General features: G+C 43.8%; 1 protein-coding gene across 1 annotated transcript in view; it reads right to left on the reverse strand.

The window, feature by feature from the left end:
- LOC119445314 (zinc finger protein 425-like) overlaps positions 1-21,093 on the reverse strand; it is a 105,644-nt gene that overhangs the window by 82,325 nt on the left and 2,226 nt on the right. The window contains exons 4-10 of the mRNA XM_037709628.2: positions 15,770-15,819; positions 14,765-14,819; positions 12,849-12,901; positions 10,718-10,802; positions 8,364-8,422; positions 4,348-4,387; positions 2,302-2,327 (exon numbers count right to left, since the gene is read on the reverse strand). Coding sequence (XP_037565556.1) covers positions 2,302-2,327; positions 4,348-4,387; positions 8,364-8,422; positions 10,718-10,802; positions 12,849-12,901; positions 14,765-14,819; positions 15,770-15,819 — 368 coding nt within the window. The remainder of the gene's footprint in view (positions 1-2,301; positions 2,328-4,347; positions 4,388-8,363; positions 8,423-10,717; positions 10,803-12,848; positions 12,902-14,764; positions 14,820-15,769; positions 15,820-21,093) is intronic.

Raw genomic sequence — 21,093 nt, forward strand, 5'->3', positions numbered from 1 at the left:
TGTGTCTGATGGCGTTTACCCTGGAGAGCCGTCTGCCTCGATGGTGTTCTGGATGCATGTTCCGAGGGATCTGATGAACGTGTAGGCAATCTCGGAGCTTCGACATGATCTTTTCCTTACGTTCGCCATCAAGTTCTAGGTTGATTGCGTATCCTGTGCGTCGGAGGACTGCTCGGCCTGTGGTTGTGATCTTGAGTCTCTCGATCTGGTTGATGAGGTGCGCTTCCGCAAGTTCTTCCCAGGAGTTGTGAACTCCCATGCGAAGCAATCGGTCAGTGGAGGCGGATGCTGGCAGTCCTAGGGCGAGTTTCGTGGCCTTTCGTATTAGGAGGTTTAGCTTTTGTTTCTCGGCTGTCTTCAGGTTGAGGTAAGGAGTTCCGTATGTAATTCGGCTGTACAGGAGGGCTTGTATCATTCGCAAGGTGTCGTGCTCTTTGAGGCCATTGCGGCGATTTGCCACGCGTCGTATCAGATGAGTCAGCTGTGCCACAGTGTTCTGTAGTCTAGGGAGTGTGGCCGAGCCGGACCCGTCCTTGTGTATATGGAGTCCGAGGATTCGAAGTGAGTCGACCTTCGGTATCGGGACTCCCTGAAGAAGGACTTGTGGGTCCGGTGCGTCGTGGCTTGGGGGCCGGCCCCGGGTGCGTGCCGCGAGTACTAATAGCTCGGATTTATCCGGGGCACAGTGGAGGCCGCAGGTATTCAGGTACCGTTCGATGATGTTGACCGCCTCCTGAAGACGGTCCTCCTGTTCACCCGTGCTCGCGCCTCTCGTCCACAGTGTGATATCATCTGCATATAGAGCATGAAATATCCCTGGGATGGTGTCTAGGAGGCGGGGAAGTTTGAGGAGGGCCACGTTGGAGAGGAGTGGCGAGATTACCGAACCCTGCGGCGTACCCCTGTTAGGTAGGTGAAATGTCTTGCTCCGGAGATTGGCAATTCCCACCGTGGCCGTACGGTTGGTGAGGAAAGCGCGTATGTAGGCGTATGTTTTGGCACCGCAGCCGATATCTTCTAGGTTACGGAGAATGGCTTCATGGCTCACGTTATCGAAGGCGCCCTTTACGTCTAGAGCTAGAATGAATGACTTGCTGTGTTTGCTCAAATGGTCAAGAATATCTTCCTTTAGCTGGAAGAGGACGTCCTGCGTGGAGAGCATCTGGCGGAAGCCGAACATGGTGTGTGGATAGCGATCGTTGTCCTCGAGATGTGTGGTGAGCCGCTCGTTGACCATGTGTTCAAATAGTTTCCCGGCGCAGGACGTAAGGGAGATGGGGCGGAGGTTTGCGATGGACATGGGTTTGTTCGGCTTGGGTACCATGGTCACCTCCGAGTGTTTCCAGGCTGTTGGTAGCTCGCCCTTAATCCAGCAGGCATTATAGTACCGAAGGAGAGCCGCCAACGCCCGAGGGGGTAGCTGTCGAAGGTGCTTGTTGGTGACTCTGTCTTTGCCCGGGCTCGTATTGCGTGTTAATCTAGAGAGGGCCGCCTGTAACTCTGCCTGTGTGAAAGGCCGGTCTAGCTCTTCGTTGGACGCTCCTTCGTACTCCCTGGTGGTGGAAAGGTTGGTGGCAGTGGTGTGCGGGTTAGCTGAACCGTGTAGCTTCGTCTGAAGTTCTTGGAGAAGCTGATCCTCTGTGCCGCCATAGTTGTGGATTAGCCGGTGAATTGTATGTCTTTGTTGGGTTTTGGTGTGGGTGTCGTCAACCAGTGCTCGAAGTATATGCCAAGTTTTCTTTGTGCTGAGCGTCCCTTGAAGTTGGTCGCAGAAGGATCGCCAGTTCTGGCTCGCTAGCTGTTCAGCGTACTCCTGTGCCTGCGTGCTTAATAGGGCAATTCGGCGCTGGAGCTTGCGGTTGAGCTTTTGCCGTCGCCATCGTTTGAGAAGCGATCGCCGAGCCTCCCATAAGTGCAGTAGGTGATTATCGAATTAAGAGATTTCATATTTATAGGGATTTCACTGTGTTCATTAACTTAAGGGTTTGACGAGCACATCTTATTACTTCTCATAATTAGGATTTATGCTACTTTATTGAGATTCTTAGAAACAAAAAGGCAGCTTTGAAAACTTTAGCTTGTTTGTTTTGTCATACATGTATAAGTAAGGTTGGTAATAGAGTACTTAATGAGAAAAGGTGGCATATCTTTGAAAAATAGAGTACAGATGGGCGATAGATAGCAATAAAGATTTGGTGAGCATATTGTGGTGTGTGCGTAGTTTCAGGACTTCTGATTATGTTAGCTTTGCCAGCTAACAACTCACAGAGGTAAAGCCAGAGTGCAAAATGCTTCACTCACCAGCACAACTGGGAGATCTGGAAGATCTGGAAAGCAAAGGTAGCGCATTTGGATGAGTTTTACGCAGCACAGGACTTTAGAGTACCACCAAAATTGCTGATATCCAGGCTTTATACCCCATTCTGGAACGATGCTGTTTGCAAACAAAGGCACCGCAATTCCATTAAAAGGGTTTTGAGGTTGTCATGCACGCAGACAGAACTAGATGACGCTCCATACATCACACTCACATACGAAAACACACTCACATACACTTCTGTTGGTAGTGAGGGTTTGTGTGAAGGAGGGTGTCTTGGGTGCTTTTGTGAGTGTGTGAGTGTATGCGTGTATGCGAGTGTCTTTTCTTGCGCTCTGAAGTTGTTACCAAAACTATGGAATAGGTTCTCTAGCCATTGCAAGTTTTTCGTTTCTTCTGAGTTCACTTTTCGTTTTCTCGCAGCTTCACGATTTTGCAATACTGCTGTGGAGTTGCACAGAATTTTATGTTTTCTGGTTTCAGATGACCTTTCTCACAACAATCTCATAATTATGGGTGGCCATTGGTAGAGACCCCCATTGCGTAAGCAAGAAAACAGTGTTATGGAACAAAAAAAAAATGTGCAACCTTGCAATTCGTGCAGCATTTCTAGCCATGAAGTTTGCTTATCTCCTTAAAAATTTCAGCCATGGGTTATGATTGCTTTAGTGCTGGAAAGGGAATTAATTTAAACAGTCATTGTTCTAAATCATTAACTGAACTAAGACAGTGCTTGTACTAGGGTGGATCAAATATAACCGAGATTCTCATTTTATAATTTTTTTTTATTTGTGGTGTGCACATTATATTTTTACAGAATCTCCTAATTTATAGATTATTCTTCCCAGCAAACTGGTAGCTTTTTGATCTTGTCATCATAAATAGAAGTGGATTGTGTAAGCAGCCAGTTGCGCAAATACTTCACCACAGTATCGGTGTCGTAGAATTGTTGGCCTCCCAGAGGTTTTTTGAGTGGCCCAAAGAGTATGAAAGTCACAGGGCGATAAGTCGGGGCTTCAGGGAGAGTGTTCCAGAGGTATCCAAGCTATTTCTTTAAATTTTGAACATGTGACAGCTGCAGTGTGCGCTCTCGTGTTGCCGTGAAAAAAAAATCATTTTATGTATTGGTTCGTCACACCTTTTGCAGTGATAAGCAAGCTTAGCCTCAATCAAGAGCTCACAGTAATGTGCAGCATTACTGGTGCGCCTATCGTGCAAGAAATCAGTGTGCAAAATGCAGCAGTGGTACCAGGAAATAGGTGCAAGCAGCTTGCCAGCTGACAGCTGAGACTTGGTCGTCCATGGGCGACGATAATCGTTCTCATTATCAACCGCTTCACGGCTTTCCATGCATTCCTTATGTCAGGAAAACACACGCGGCCTTGACAGTGTTTGATCCACAAATTGTGCCATACGTTTGTGTAATATTTCGGTCAGTTTTACATCCTGACGAGCAAGAAGCTTTAGAATGACATGTTGTGCAGTTGACGGATGTACATTTTACTTAGACATTGCATTAGAGACCGCTTAATTTATGTATCTAACTCCTGACTCCCGTACCTAATATGCCCTCAAGAGGCAGCACATGTTCAGTGATAGAATGCACTCGACAAAAAGAGTCTCGTTTATATTCGATCCACCCTTGCATGTTCGATCGTGCTCATGCCAGTTGAAGTGCCATAAACAGTATAGTGCGGGACTAACCTCTAGCAAGCACTGCATGGAGCTCTAACGCCCTACCTAAGGTTGCTACTTCTTACAGCTCCCTTAGCTTTGCTATGTGAGGCCATGTTGATCACTGAGAATTTAATGGATTGTTCTTTGGCTTGAGCTTCATCTTGATCTGCTATGGAAAACTACTGTGTGACTGTTTATGCACAAACCTAAACCTCATCACAAGCAATCTTTTCATACAAGAAAACACTGCAAGAAGCTGTGAATGCGGTGCCAGTGACTTTCACTACGAGGTTGAGACTGTGAGGAGGACATAATTCTAGGAACAACTTGACAACGGAGGTGGTACCACTCACCTGGCTGCATCCGTTGGTGCTCACCAAAGCCAGGGGGTATCTGGAGGGTAAGGAGAAAGAGGCTTCAGGGTAAGCACCACTGCTACACAAGCAAACGATCAAGGGAATGCGAAGCTCGATCGCCCACATCAGTGATGACGGAAGGCCAGATAAAGCGGAGCTGGCCCAGTCTGACAAACGCTAACCGGGAATTCTACACTCTCTCGCAGCCTTTTTTTCATCTACCTCACATAAAATTTTCACAAACACATTCAGACAGTGATCACAGCTGCAGCCAAGGAGACAAAGTCCTCGCGGTACAGGACGTTTAACTCTTTCCGCCAAACAGCTGCCAGTCATGTGATCAGAGCCTGAAGAACTGGAACACCCGATTACTTTGTGCACCTGTTCTTGAGCTACGAAAGTGACTCTCGCAAACCTCAAATTTGCCCCACCTGCATCTTGTATGAGGAGAGAACACAGTGGTTGATTGATTCAACTTAATATTAAGGCAACACACAGTCTACGCGAGACGTATTGGAGAACACCAGACTAGTTTTGGCCACCTGGTGTTCTTTAACGCGCACCCCAAGCCTGGAACAACTTGTGTTTGCTTTTGCCTTCCACCCCAATTTCAACGGGAATCAAACCCACAACCTTATGCTCAACAGCAGGACACCGTAGCCACTGAGCCACCGTGGCGGGTGAGTGGGAAACTGCACTGAGCACCGTTACCACAAAAACTTTTCTTGGGGGTTTCTCACCAGGCCCCGTCGGAATTTCAGTTATACACTAGGGAGTTGTAAAGGACCGTGCAGGGAGCATTCTGCTACCTGATGAGGACTTTGTAGCAGCCGAGAGAGACTCGATCAAAATGGCAAGCGAGGATGGTGAGCTGCCCTTCCCTAGCAGGTGCTCTCTCCCATGGGCTGGACCAGCCCTAGTCAAAAAAAAAAACAATTGACTCCAATTAGCTTTTCCAATAGGAATCAACTGGGACCAATAGGAACCAATTGGAAAATCCTTACTTCTAACTGTTTACGATTGGGTCAGAGGAGAAACCAATTGGAGTTGCCAATTGAAATGAACTGGACCCAATTGGAACCGATTGGAAAATCCCTAGTTCCAACTGGTTACGATTGAGTCAAAGTGAAACCATTTGAGTCCGATTGGACTTGCCAGTTTGAACCAGCTAGGCCCACCTTGCATTCCCAACTGAGTCTAATTTGACTACCAATCGGAATAAACTAGCTAGAATGTGACCGACTGGGAAATCATACTTTCAGTTTAAGAACCAACTCAAGGAAACTGGAATGAGTTACAGCTATATATGCATGCAGTACTAAGGCTATAGCAAACCTATTTCTGACAGCTGGAATCCTATTTAGGTTTTCTTTGTGGGGTATATATGTGTGTATTGGTATTGCCCATTGGTGCAATTGGTCATTCCAACCAATTGGTTTCAAACCAATAGACACCCATTGGGTACAATTGGTCACTCCAACAAAAACCAATTGGTCACGTTCCAGTTGGTCCAGTTATTACTAATTTACGATTGAAAATTTTCCAAATGGTACCAATTGGAAATTTCCCAATTGAAGTCAATTGTTTTTGTTGTTTTTTTTTTGACAGGGGCGCCCACCAACAATATTCCTCAACTGCCTTCCAAGTGCCCGCCTCTGTCAAGACCGCCATCGCCTTTGCGTTTCTACCCATTCTAGTGGGTACCTTTCTCTCTCTCTGCGCCCCCCTTTCCCCCAGCCTAGTGCAAGGGTAGCAAACCGGCGGAAACTCGCTTATGGTTAACCTCCCTGCCTTCTTTTCTCACTCTTGCTGCGTGGCATTTTGCGGGAATCCCCAAGTTTTCCGTGCTGCTGCAGGTTATTTGTGTGCTGCAGGCACAGTCGATCTGACATGAAATCACCACTGCACATCACATCACTCGCTCACCGCCCCAGTTGCTCTTTGCAACAAGAGTATGCAGGATTCTGTATGAATTTTAGCAGCCTCTGCACTGATGCAGCCATATAAAGTAGGGCCAAAGTAACACAACTCGTGCTCAACGCACACCTTCAGCAAGCAGAAATGTGAAAATTATGCACACAAAATGGAGCATAAACGTTTCTTAAGCTCATATTAACGCCGTACTGCACACTTAAAGGTAGGCAATTAATTCTACAATGTCTTGGCATCTCAATTTATGCACCCGTGTAGGAAATTCAAAGTTAACTTTTAAAAAATGCCATTAAAATCGCTACAGTACTAAAACTACATTCACCCATTACACTGCCAACATTGGCTAGCTGACATCTACATTCTTGTGATTACATGAACCGACTTATTCTCTGACAATTTGCTGCAAGGAATGCAATATAACGAGAAATTGAACTCAAAATGTGCCGCACGGCATCTCACAGGAGCTGCAGCAATGGCTCTGAGAACTTATTTACTGTGTGGTTGTACTAGTAGTTGCCCAGTACATCACACTTCAAAGTCAGGGTTTGTCAGCATCCTGAGCATGACTGCGCACATTTCAGGACAGACAAAGCAGATGTCAAGGATCTGCTATTGCCATGGGAACGGTTCAGGAATTTTTCCCAAAGAGATTTGTTCTGGATAATTACCATCGATTTTCTAAATATTGTGCATGTCTGCGATACATGCAGGCTTACATAAAGGAGTCTGTAAAGACAGTTTTTAAAGGTTATAATCATTGCTTTAATCAACATCGCCTTTGTGAAACTGACAGCTGGGCAGAGATAATGTAACAATTTTATTCCAATGCCATTCCTTATCACTCTTCATTAGCAGTCAGAGCAGAGCTCCGCCTGCATTATCAACGAGATCAGCCAGTCGTGAACGGTGGATGATAAGAGTGGCATAGAATCTAGAGGAAGGAATCGCTACATTAAACCAGTTATGAAGCTTGTTTGGCTAAATAATGAGGCTGCGTGTATCCAGTTTGTGCAGCTGCTACAGATTTTCTGTGATTTCTGAACTTAAGTTCCAAATGCCACACAAAGCAATTCAGGAATAACTATGCAAGAAATTGGGTCAGATCTTATGCTCCGCAATTACTGTTTGCCTACATTTTAAATTAAGGATAAGTAGGTTACAACCACGACTCTATTTTACAGTCAATGACCAATTTTTTGGACACACTCGATAATTCAGACACCTTCACAGCACAACCACATACCCCAATGGAGCCAGTGTTTGAGGACGTCTGAAAATTCGGACGCTGAAATGCTTTGCTGTATGATTTTCTGGACTTTTTGCCACATGAGGTTCAAAATGGCATTAATCGAAGCTACCATGGCTGCCACTTTAATGATCTCACAGCCTCGAGCCAGTGCTCTTGCACGCCGATCCGCTGGCAGCCATAGCCACCGTGGCAACGCTAGGCCTCGCAGCTTTGAGATTTGCTACCAAGCTTCCTGCTGTTTGGTGCCGTGTCTTTCATTGAAATTATTCGCCACTATCAGCAAAGATGCCGACTCCGCCCCCTTTGTTATCATCGCCGATTACTTCGACATGCTGAAAGCATGGCAAGAGTGAATACATGGCATAGTGCCTGTTCTCTAAAAAATGTGCCGCAATGCAGCAGTGTTAAGCAATAAAGCTAGGCAGCATATGGTGGTGAAGCATACCAGAAGTAGACAGAAGCCACAGTATTTATTCCTCAATTAAGCACACCAAGCTGGAACAACTTGTGTTTGCTTTTGCCTTCCACCCCAATTTCAACGGGAATCAAACGCACAACCTTATGCTCAATCCGCCCCCTCCTGTCACAGTATGAGCACTGATGCACCTGACAAGTGTACTGGCAGGCCTTTAGAGCTATTCTGGATGTGCCTGTGGCAATTTGAGCCCTTGGGGGCCGTAATGAGCATGCATTCATTTTTTTAGACCACCTGATTTTTCAAATGTTTTCATGGCACCTAGGGAGTCCAAAAAATCGGACGTTGAGTGTAATTCCAAAGACAGAACAATTTCTCACTATTATTACATTTAGCTGCTTTGAAAGGCACACTAACCTGAAGGTCAAGCTCGTCATCTTCTTCTATGGAGCTAGCCTCAGACTCATCAGGTGACCCTGCAAACATGGAAGAAAGCACGTCAGTACAGGATCACAACAATGATCGCCCAACCTAACACTGTCTTAAATTGAGGACTTCTGTCATACGCATGAGCTCTGTTTGTGCATAAATACTTCATGCAACTAAAGTGACATGCTATGCTGAATGGCATAGTTTTCCAACCATAGTGTTATGCTCTCATTCCACATGTGGCATGACTTTTAGTGTTAAGAAGTCTACCACGCAGAGCTGTATGCTCTAGAGATTATGAACTGAACATAATTATTCAATGCATGCTTGTTTATGCTTGTTTGGTAAAATCATCATCATCATCATCCTCATCAGCAGCAGCAGCAGCCCATTTTAAGTTCAACGCAGGACAAAGTCCTCTTGCAGTGATTTGCAATTACCCCTGTCTTTCGCACGCAGACAACATCTTGTGTATGGAAATTTCCTAATTTCATCACACCACCTAATTCTCAGCCATCCTTCCCTTGGCAGCCATTCTGTAACACTAACAGATCACTGGTTATCTGCCTGATGTATCCATTACCTGCCCAGCTCCATTTCTTGCTCTTACTATCAACTATAACAATGGCTACCCTAGTTTGCTGGCTAGTCTGCACTGCTCTTTTTCATTATGCATTGTTATATTTGGTGAAGTGCCATGAATAATCCTTGACAAAAAATATAACAATGTATGAAGAAGAGAAAATGACCACAAGCTAGCCTTCGGTCTCAAGAGCCGACTGTGTGCATAGGAGATGGTGTTGTGCAAACTGTGTGCAAAAACACTTTTCCTGTTTTGTAATGAGGGCAACAATGAGTGGGAACCGTGGCAGAGTTCCCAGCACTTGCACAATCATCCAACACCTAGGCTCCTCTTTTTACCAACTTGGGATCAGATGGGTCATTGCTTAGCCATTGCTCTGCCTTAATGGCCCCAATGCAGCATTTATTGGCTACATTTTTGTAAAAGTAGGGTCGTGCTGTGCGCACAATGTAGAATGGACTCGAAGGAGAGCTCTCCAATGCATCACGAGGTGCATGTGTGGTTTTCCTCTTATGTGACAGCTTCTGACAGAATCATTGGAGCTTGAGCTTGCCCACGGTGTCAGGGCGAGTGCATTCCCTATGTTGCTCCTTCTTTAGACCACTAAGCCAAAGCATGGCATCCTTGTGCTTACATGAGGCAATACCACACCAAGCCACACTCATCAGAACCTAATGCTTAACTTCTTGCAACCTGAAGGGGCTGAAGAACAGCTGCAAGCAGCTTTTCTTCACACATGGCATGCCACTACAAGTAGGGTTGCCAACTCTTGGGTGGACAAAGTCGGGACGACGAGGGGGTTCTGCTGGCAACTCCTGGTTAGCACCAGGAGCAGCCAGTTTGTACGTGCAATAAGGGTGCACAAATTTGTCTAGTCCTACCATGTCACAATGTATTGTATAAAGAATGGTGCAGTTGCTGCCCAGCCAACACCGCTACCAATACAGATAGAGGTACTGTGAACCGTTAGGGCCTACAACATAACTATACATAGAATCACAACAAAAATGGAACTGCCTTTGTGTTTGTGACAATGCAACAGAAGACAAAAGAGAAGAGTGTGCGAATGAACTGCCAGGCTTTATAAAAAGGAAGCCTGCATGGCTTATTGACTGTTGTTTGGTAGAAAAACATCCAAGTAAGGATTTGGGACATTTACTCAAAAGTTGGGATTGTCCCACTAAATTCAGGACGGTTGGCAACCCCAAGTAGCAGCCTTGTGCCTGGACCCTTCACTTCTCCCACTGGGAGGGTGCTTGAGCCCTAATGGATGTCATCCGAGGCTGGGTTCCACACAAACGCCGCTTTTTAACTTGGGCAGTGCATTTCTTGTAGCAGCTGCTTTCTTCACACCTCAGAAGCTGAGTTATGCAGGCACATCTGTGCAAGAAGTACACTGGCTGATGTGGCACTGTGGATTGATGCAGTGGCCAGCTTTTCAAACTTGCAGTGGTGAAGTTTTCTTTGCAATTTGCATCTAGTAGAGACCACGAATGTCGCAGTTTATGCGATACATAAACAAACATGGAAACATCCTCCCCGAGTACTAGCCAATTTCCTCTGTAATGACAGGCTTTTTCATAGAGACAGGCGACAGCTGCTGACCAGAACGTGATCACATGCTCGTACTTGATTGCAGCTGCCAATTGAGTGCAGGTGGTCTAACTGAGGCTGCGACACAAATTCTCTGGACAGGCATTACACACTATGTTGAAAGCATGCACATTCCATGAGCCCCTCTTGCGTCTGAGACACCTACCAGCAGGGAACATGGTGGGGCTGCCTGGGAGACAGTCGAGCACCTTGCCGATGGGAGGAAACGACAGCTCCTGCTCTGTGGCCGCCTGCACAGTACGAGTGCACCGAGAGTGAGGAAAGAAGACCTCGTTCTCATCAATGCAAGGACTAATTTCTTGCTTGCATTCTGTGTTGCATCTTTTCTTAAATTCAATTTTATTTTCCCATTTTTGACAGCAGCATGACAGTAAAGGGTAACGGCATAGTTAAGACCCTTTGTTCAGCTTTGTCGGTCACACTGAATTTGCATGACTGCATTGTGCACATACTGTCTCTTTGTTCCTTGTCATCCTATTGCGTTTTATACATGCATAACTACAAGTTGTAACTCACCTGCGTTCAAATCTGCCTTTTGTACTTCTGCAATTACATTACACATACAAATGACCAAAAATTTATTGATCCTGATTAAAAACAAGTCCCAGGATTCAAAGGCCTACGAAACCTCCCAAGAAGTATGCATTAAATACTGCGTTTGCAGATAATGTTAGCCTTACGAACATGCCCTGCTGACACATACAATTGCTTATTTTGGAGCAGATGTTCCACATTTTCTCTAACTATCATGCGCACGAATTCCGCGTTATATCTCTAGTCCTTGTGTCTGTGCCACCATCGCCAGCCACTTACTAGCGAAGTCCTCTGTCTGATGAGCCTTCAACGCCATTCCAGATGTGCTGCACTTTTTGTCCAGTCACTGGCATCATAAATCTCACCACAGTGTGCTAAAGTTAAACACTGAAATTGTGAAGTTTAACGTCCACAAACTGCACAGTGGGTTACGAGGGAGACCGTAGTGCAGGGCTGCGGATAAATTTTGACCACCTGGGGTTCTGTAACATGAAACTAAGCCCAGTAGCGTTTTCTGCATTTCGTCCACATCGGAATGCAGCTGCTGTGGCCGGTAATAGAACCCACGACCTCGAGCTTAGCAGCAGTGGCCATTGCCACTGAGCTACTGCGGAGGATACAGTAATGTGCTGTTGCGTGAACATCTCTATGCCATTCCATTTGCAGCCCGACATTACGTTCTCCCCCGTGGTGTGTCCGCTCTGAATGTCGCCAAAACATGCCTCACTGTGATTCCTTCTATTCTCTTTCAAGATTCATATCAGGCAGTACACAAATTTAACTGAGTGCGTGCAAGTGTTAGGCCTGGTACCTTTATTCCTCCACACACAGCAGCTGTTGTTAGAAACACTGTTCTGTGCACTGTGAGGCCACTCACCGGGTGACCCAGTTATGTCTAGCAATTATTTTTGTTTCTTCTAATTATGCAGGTGCACCTGTGAAAGCACCTGCAATCTCTCTGCACTGTGTGCTATATCCGCACGAAGCCAGCTCTCTACTCCAATTATTCTGCCCATAGCAACTGTTTAAAATTGCTGGAACAAATTGTGCGGTATGAGCATGGATGGTGGTCAGTGATGATATTCTGTGATTGCCTTTCTTTTTCTTTTTTCTTTTTTTGTCTCCCCCATACATATCATTTTGCAGTCACCATCAGTTCAAGATAGAGGTCCCCACTAGTTGCACCAACATGAAATTTAATTCCTTCGTCCCATAACCAATCACAAATTGGAACCACCTCCCAGCCTCCATCGCTTCCATAACTGATGCCAATGCGTTCAAGACTGTTGTTTCTGATTATTTGATGTAATAATGCTATTTTGTTTGTTAGTAACGTGTATAATGTACACATTGCTATTTCTTATATTTATGTATTTCTGCAGCCGCCACTGCTCTCTGTAATGCTTCAGCCTCGAGAGTAAATACATGAAATGAAATGTAAACAACCTTAACTGCTGAAATACTGAAAACAAGATTCTATTTTATCGCAACCTAGGCGAAATGTAGTTGAGTGTGTTTGGGCTCAAATTAAAATTTTGGCTGGAGTTTCCCAGTTTCCACTCAGTTCACATTTCTCAAGCGGGTAGATCTGTAATGATTTTCACCTTTGGCTTTAAGAAGAGTCAACAATTAGGTTGCTGTTAGTGAGCAATAAATTACTGAGAAAGTGTGGAAATAAGGACAGTTCAAGATCTGATAAAGGTAAGAGGTCTTGCAATGAAATAAGCATGCGGCTTGCCCACCTCTTTCTCTGCATAGACCTTGGGTGCCAGCCTGACAACGCAGGGAAGTTTACCTGCAAGGAAAGTGAAGAGAGGATGCAACTTCGAAATGCAAATGTATGCACTGCACAACAACAGCGGTGGCATCGTGTCGCTTGTGCACGTGCGTTCTCTGCACTGCTACCTGAAGACTGCAAATATATTTGTTGCTAGCACAAGTTACGTGGTGCGACAGGTACACAAAGGGAAAGTAAATTTAGACTCCTAAAGTATTGTTTGAGAACCCTATTTTTTCTATTTTCACGGCAATAAGTTTATTATTAGAAGAGAAATATGAAGGTCAAAATTCGTTTTTTTTTTTAATTGGCACCGAAACCCCAGTGCCAGTACATCAGTGTGACGACACGAATTTCAAAGGTTTGTCTTTTTTTTTTTGGAAGGGGGGGGGGGGGGGTGAGGGGGCTCATTGGTTCTGTAGATGTTTCCAAACTTGCCATGTTCAATCTCTGGCTCCTTTAGAGTACATTTTTTATCGTCTATTTGTGCCAATAAACTGTTGTGACGTCAGCCCACACGCGGCTATCACAGATTATCTGGTGGCCATCACTTTCGCCTCCCCGTATGCCCTTTCCCTTGCTCTGCGATCTCGAGGCATATAAACAACGGCCAAGACACTAAAGCACGCTTTTTCCTTGTTGGCTCCACGAGTGCCGGCGTCTGGTCATTTCAATAAACAAGTAACTCGGCCGGAGCAGACGGCATCGAAACCCATGACGTCATGGCGATCTGGTGCGGGAACTTCAAGGCAGTGTCGCCACCCGTCTCTACTTTATGCTGCCTTTTCTGGCTCACCAAGCGTCTTCTTGTGGCAAGAGTGGCCTTTTTGGCATTGTGAAAGTCCGTTTGTCTAGTTCAATCACTCACAGGGGAGCCTGATCACGAGAAGGAAATTTCCAGAAGAATACAAATGGGTTGGAGGGCCTATGGAAGGCATTATCAAATCATGACCAGCAGCTTACTGCTATTCTTGAAAAGAAAAATGTACAAGCATTGCATTCTACCGCCACTGACATATGCGGCAGGAACTTGGAGGTTAAAAAAAAGCTTGAAAGAAAATTAAGGTCCGTACAATGAGCCATGGAACGAAAAATATTTGGCGTAACATTAAGAGACAGGAAGAGATCGGTGTGGATCAGAGAGCAAACAGGGGTAGCCGATACTCTAGTTGACATTAAGAGAAAAAAAATTAACCTGGGCAGGCAGTGTAAAGCATAGGACAGATAACCGATAGTCCATTAGAGTTACAGGATGAATGCGAAGGGAAGGGAAGCGCCGTCGAGGATGGTAGAAAATAAGGTGGGTAGATGAACTTGGGCAATTTGCATGCGCAAGTTGGAATGAGTTAGCGCAAGACAGGGGTAATTGGAGATCGCTGGGAAAGGCCTTCACCCTGCAGTGAGCATAAAATAGGCTGATAGTGATGATGATGATGTGTTCAACCTGCTTTATCTGGGATGCTGAAGCCTGCTTGACTATTAACTATAGTATATGGACGGCTGGAGTTACAGTCTTCTACTTTACGGCTGCAGTTACGGCTGCACATCCCCCAGCTCTCCCCACAATGTGCCCTTTCCTTCAACACCTTTGTATCGCAAGTCCGACCACCCGACGCCACACACCACGAAAACGGGTGAAATAGGCAACGACAGCTATTCATTTTAAAAGGGGAAAGAAATCTGCCAAACAAATTTTTACCACCACCCCCCACCAAAAGAAGAAAGGGCAATTATCTTGGCACTTGTCAACAGACATTCCAGATTGGTTCATGCCCTTGGTGCCCCTTTTGCAGTGCAACTAATAGCAAATCGCACATAACTAGGCGCACATTGAAGAGATATTTGTGCTTACGTTGAAAATGCCAGAGAATTAAACCTTACCGCTGGCCAATGGTGGTGCCTCAATTTTGACCTTCTGTAGCGTCTGGATGCACGCCTGAAATGAAGAATTAACACTGCATCTTGGACATGGTCTGCATTAATACAATTCTATTCTAATGTCAGTCGGAGGCAATGCATTTTTATTCACAATCTACTGCAAAAACTCAGTGACACTGTGGGTCAGTACACTTAGTTGGGCGTGTTGGTTTATGATCTACATAAACCAACACGCACACGTAGATCATGTAGATCTACATGATCTCTACATGATCTACGTAGATCTATGATCTATGATCTACATGCATCTCGTCTTCACCTATCATCCACGTCTTTCAAGCGCATTTACATCATCAAAATTGTGAGGTCACAACCACGATCTGACTATGAGGCATGCCGTGGTGGGTGACTCCATATTTATTTTGACCACCTAGTGCTCGTTAACGTGCACCCAATGCACGGTACGCAGGTGTTTTTGCATTTCACTCCCATCGAAATGCTGCTGCTGAGACCAAGATTTGATCCCCCGACCTCTTGCTTAGCCACACCATAGCCACTAAGCTGCCACGACAGGTCTCCATCAGTTCTGCTTGCAGCATGTATTGTGGCTTATGTATTGCCAGGATAGGCCACCTGGCACTGCGAATGATAAAATCCTGAAGGAATGATATGGAGAAAATAATGTTATGATAATCCTGCTATTCCTTTTTCAGACAAGAAAGGATGTGGGAACTTCACAAGAACACTAAAGTGAAAAATATAAAATAAATTTAGATTGATAACACCTATGCTTCTGAAACTGCAAAAATGTCAGTCTTAGCATTAGTGCGGTACTCATAGGGTAGGAACAATGAAACATAAGAAGTTGATGGTATGTTCAAGTCATGCTGGTCTGAATGCCAATTAGGTGTTGCCTTCAAGAGTGAGCCGTACTGCGCATTCACACAGCCCGTGTGCAAGCATTGTTTTGTCTTCCTGATGATAAGTAAATGAGGAAGTAAAACTCACAGCCAAATCATCTTCGACAGTGACTGTCCTAACAATTGGTATGACTTCATCTGAAAGAGAAAGGCCGAAGCAGATTTAAATCAAGTGAGTCAGTTAGAAAACGACACATCTGACAGGCATCTGAGACACACACAAGTGGCATCTGTGCAATGTGAAAGAGCTTTTTGAATGCTTCAAAAGAAACAGAAAAAAAAAACTGTGATGCCAAGACAAGAAAAGCTAATCAAGTGATTTATTGTTAAAATATGCATACTCTGACATGCAGTGAAACTTGCACCTGTACATCAACTAAAGGAGTTGGAATACACAGAAGCTGTCCTAAAGCTTTGTCCAAGAGAAAACTATGATTAAACATGCCCGTCAGGCGTCAATTTCGCTGCACAATCAAGAATCTGCATAATTGATCAAGTCAACTGCATGCATATTCCTGGTGGTGGCTTTTTTTTCTTTTTCCTTTCTTTCTTGCAATTTTCTGAGAAACAGATAAATCTATAGCTCCACACAGAATTATGTTGCCTTTGTAAAGATAACGTACTCAACCTACACAATTCTAGCAGTAGCCTGTCTCGCAAGCTGAAAGTTACAGTACACCATAAGCTTTTCTTTTGAGGTGTCATTATGAACAACAGGGCTAGTAGTGTAATAGACTATCAACACAATTTGCATAGATAATCAATCAAACATGATGTCTGAACGTCGTATCGCTGACGCCGGAGGCGTAGACACTGTCTGGCGAACAAAGCAGCACACAAGGATGAATACAGACTAGACTGAGAGTTGGGCAGGAACTGATTTTTATAAACATAGTCTGTATATATATATGGAGCTTGGTGATGTCACACTACATGGTTGCATGACCACTACAGGCGCACTGCACCATCCCCTTAAAAACCCAAAACATTGACTGAGAGATCAGTGAGACTGACTCAGAGATGCGCGACACCACATCACTGAACATTATTTTGAGAAATATTGAGGTCCGACGCAGTTAATATACTTGCATAACGAGGTCATCTTGCAAGACAGACAAGAAACGTATTTGTTGAATCAGAAAGTTTACAGAAACCAATTTTTTTTATTGCACACTACTGGGGAATTATGCTGTTATTGAGAGTGAGACATTTTAAATTTGTTCTTTCATATTTTTCAGTCTTTCTCTTCCTTCTTGTAGTGCAAATTGTTTTGTTGTGTCCTCTGTTACTAGTCGGTGTGAAACCAATGAGTTGCTGGCCCACTCGAAAGCAGTACTTGCATAGGTGGGCAAAAAATATATTTAAAAATAATAAATTCCGGTGTGTTACGTCACAACACCACGACATGATTAAGCTGCACACTGTAGTGGGGGGGACTGCACATTAACTTTGACCACCTGAGTTTTCTTACCGTGCACCTAAATCAAAGAACATGAGCGTTCTTACATTTCAACCCCAACAAAGTGTGGCCGGATTGAACCCATGACCTCAAGCTTGGCAGCGGAATGGCAAATGCCGCAGAGCTACCGTGGCAGGTGAAGGACGTGAAAGGACGTGTACGAGGATGTGGGCACATAGCGCTGTTTCTACATGCAATGTGAACCAAGCCACCAGCTCCAGATATGTTAGCCATTGTAAAGGCAAATTAAAGAAAGGCAACAATTACATAGAAGCTTGTATAGCTGCTCTCATCTGCCATGTGCTTTGTGCTCGAAGGACTCCATGTGAAAGGCCCTCATAGGCTGCAAAGTAAGCCCTTCTGCAGTCATCTCTCTTTTACACAAGCTTATTACCATTGTGTCAGGGGAATTCCCCACTCTTGGCTTTGATAAAGGGAGATGTTAGTTATGCAAGGTTTTATGGCACAAAAGTAACTAAGGCTATGATGTGCAACGATGCGAGACATTCAAGAATTGAAGAATTATAGGCCCATTTGCTTGCTTTCCATACTGTATAAAATATTCACCAAGGTAATTTTCAACAGAATCTGGGTAACACTTCACTTCAACGAATCACGAGAACAGGCTGGCTTCGGGAAAGGATATTCTGCAATGAATCACATCCATGTCATCAATCAGGTAATCGAGAAATCTGCAGAGTACAATCAACCTCTCTATTTGGCTTTCATAGATAATGAAAAGGCATTTGATTCAGTAGAGATACCATCAGTCATGGAGGCATTGCGTAATCAAGGACTACAGGAGTTAAGTCTGTTAAGTACAGGTGTTTGGCACTCATCCTTCGAATCTTGTCTACGTCTCCGTCTTTTCGTGCTGCAACAAAATGAACTTAAACGAGAAGTGTAAGAGTAGGGTTAAAAATTATTATACAGAAGGCTAAGGCAATGTTCAATAGCCTGGCAAGGGAACAAGAATTCAGGATCGCCAGTCAGCCTTTAGAGTCTGTAAAGGAGTACATTTATATAGGTCAATTATTCACAGGGGACCCTGATCATGAGAAGAAATTTTAATGAAGAATGAAATTGGGTTGAAGTGCATACGGCAAGCATTGCCAAATCCCGAGTGGGAGCTTAACACTATTGTTGAAGAGAAAAGTGTACAATCATTGCATCCTACCTGTGCTAAAATATGGGACAGAAACTTGGAGGATAGCAAGGAAGCTCGAGAACAAGTTAAGGGCCGCGCAAAAAGCGAAGGAATGAAAAATGTTAGGCGTTAACGTTAAGAGACAAGAAGAGAACGGTGTGGATCAGAGAACAAACAGGGATAGCCGATATTCTAATCGACATTAAGAGAAAAAGATGGAGGTGCGGAGGCCATGTAATGTGTCGGGCGGATAACCGGTGGTGCATTAGAGTTACAGCATGGGTGCCAAGGGAAGGGAAGCGCAGTCGAGGACGCCAGAAAAGTGGAATGGAGGTCAAATTTGCAGCGAAAGTTGGAATCAGCTAGTACAAGACAGGAGTAATTGGAGATTGCTGGGAGAGGCCTTCGTCCTGCAATGGACATAAAATAGGCTGCTGCTGATAATGATGTAAGCTGTACAGTGCTCCCTGCACCTATTATTTGTTACATCGTGTGATGTCAGCCAAATTTACAAAAGCAATTATCATGTTTCATTCCCATTCACCATCTGTGTCTGGTGCCTTCGTGCCACCTGGCGGGCAGTTCGAGCTTTCCTGCAAACTGTGTTGATGACACCACAATGACCTCACCCATTCTTACGAGGAAGCTTTAGCTCAGGGCCAACACCACTTTCCCTATTCAAATACATGCGAAATACAACTGCTGGGCTGATACGAACGAAATTTGTTGCACTTGAGAGAGAAAGTTAAATTCTCACAAATGTATAAAGCAGAATTTCAATTTAGGACCTCATGCATTTTTAGGGGTGTGTGAATACATAGTGATTTTTGAGACCAAATGGAATACGAATCGAATAGCACCAGAGGTGAATCGAATAGTTTTCGAATAATGAAGCGCTGTTACCACAATTAATATCAAACGATGTTCACATCCTAGTATTCTTAAAGTTGGCAAGTTTATGTCATTACATAGTATTTGTTCATTAAACACACAAATGGAGCATTAGGAGCAAACAAGTAGTTCCTTCGCATGCATAGAACTCTTCAAAGAGCGCAAACGATTGCTGTATACCCTGTAAAGTATGGCTACCTAAGTGACGTAGTCTGCTCCACTACACAAGTTCTCACGTTTTATGTCTATACTATGCCTGCGGGGGTGAAAATTTACCATACTTTTTTGCTCAAATTATATGTTTTATTGGGTACAGCTGATGTCCTGAAGTATTCGCATTTACAAATAGTGGCTATTCGAATTGAAGACCGAATTGGATAATACACTATTTGATTCATTTGAAAGTTTCGAATATTTGCACAGCCCCATACATTCTACAAAATATGTTAAAAAGCAATAAGCTTAAAAAAATAGAAACTGCATCAATTATAGAAGAGATAAAGTGAGCAAATTTGATGTAGGAGTTTAGAGTTTATGTGAAATTGTAGTAATGCTTATGATGGTTTGCGAAAGTCTACGAGTGTGCGAATAGCGATTTTTGAGACCGAAGTGAATACAAATCCAATAATGCCAGAAGCGAATCGAACCGAATATTGAATACTTTTTGAATAATTCTCGAATAATGAATCACCGTTACCACAATTAATATAAAACGATGTTCACATCCCATTATTCATAAGGTTAGCAAATTTCTGTGATTACATAGTACGTTTTGAAGCGTTGTTTATTAAAAGCACGAATGGAGCATTAAGAACAAACAAGTAATTTATTCGCATGCACAGGGCTCTTCAGAGAATGTGAATTATTGCTGTACAGCCTGTAAAGTATGGCTACCTAAGTGACGTAGCCTGCTCCACTACAAAAGTTCTCAAGTTTTATGTCTATACTATACGCATGGGGGTGAAAATTTACAGTACTTTTCCAGCAATTTTATGCTCATTTTGGCGTACTTGATGTTTGGAAATGTTCACAAAGTATTCGAAAAATATTCACATTTACGAATAGCGGCTATTCGATGCATAGACTAAATCGAATATGACGCTATTTAATTCCTTATTTGAAAGTTTCGAACATTCGCACACCCCTAGAAATGTCCTACTCACAAATTAGTGGTATACTTTTGAAAGCGGTGTATAATTAAACATCAATCTTGTCTGCTTTAGTTGTCTTGCTAAGTGCAGTGTACAGAATCATGATAGTGTTATTTATTACTGAGTTACAGAGGTAAAAACTTCGCAGATGACTTTTTTTTTCCCAGTTTTGGAATTTTCAACAACTTCTGTTAAAAATTTATGGCCTAAAAAAAAGCTGCTTCCGTCAGGCACTGTGTGTGCATTGCGCACACCAAGACAGCGTATCAATAGCAAAAGCACTGATGAAAATGATGATACTTAATATGTCTCACGTACATCTTGAAATACTATGATTGAACTCAAGCTGCAAATTTCAATAATATCTTAACGTGCTTAATAAAGCGAGTTGGAAGACATAGACAGCTGGATGTTTGCTCTAGGTTTCAGTATGCTGTCAGGTGGCTGGTTTGGATCTTTCATTGTCTTTCAGAATGGTTTACGTCAGGCATATTCTTCAATTAAGTGGCTGGATGAATGCTTCTTAAGTATGAAAGACATGAAAGAGTCGATGTTCTGACATCCGACGCTCTTGTAGAGAGTTCTTGCATCAAGTTCACCTTGTGAATACTTGACAAACCTCACTAAAGAATTGAAAATTCTTCATCCATTGCACAGCTGCGCGCTTTTTGCGATTCTGAAGTTGTAAGGTAAGAAATGTGATGAAACTAAGTTTTCAATGGACCAAATGAATTAGTGCCCAAAGGGGATATTTAGGTTTTCTT

Source organism: Dermacentor silvarum, chromosome 3 (assembly GCF_013339745.2).
Source record: "Dermacentor silvarum isolate Dsil-2018 chromosome 3, BIME_Dsil_1.4, whole genome shotgun sequence".
Classification (NCBI taxonomy): domain Eukaryota; kingdom Metazoa; phylum Arthropoda; class Arachnida; order Ixodida; family Ixodidae; genus Dermacentor; species Dermacentor silvarum.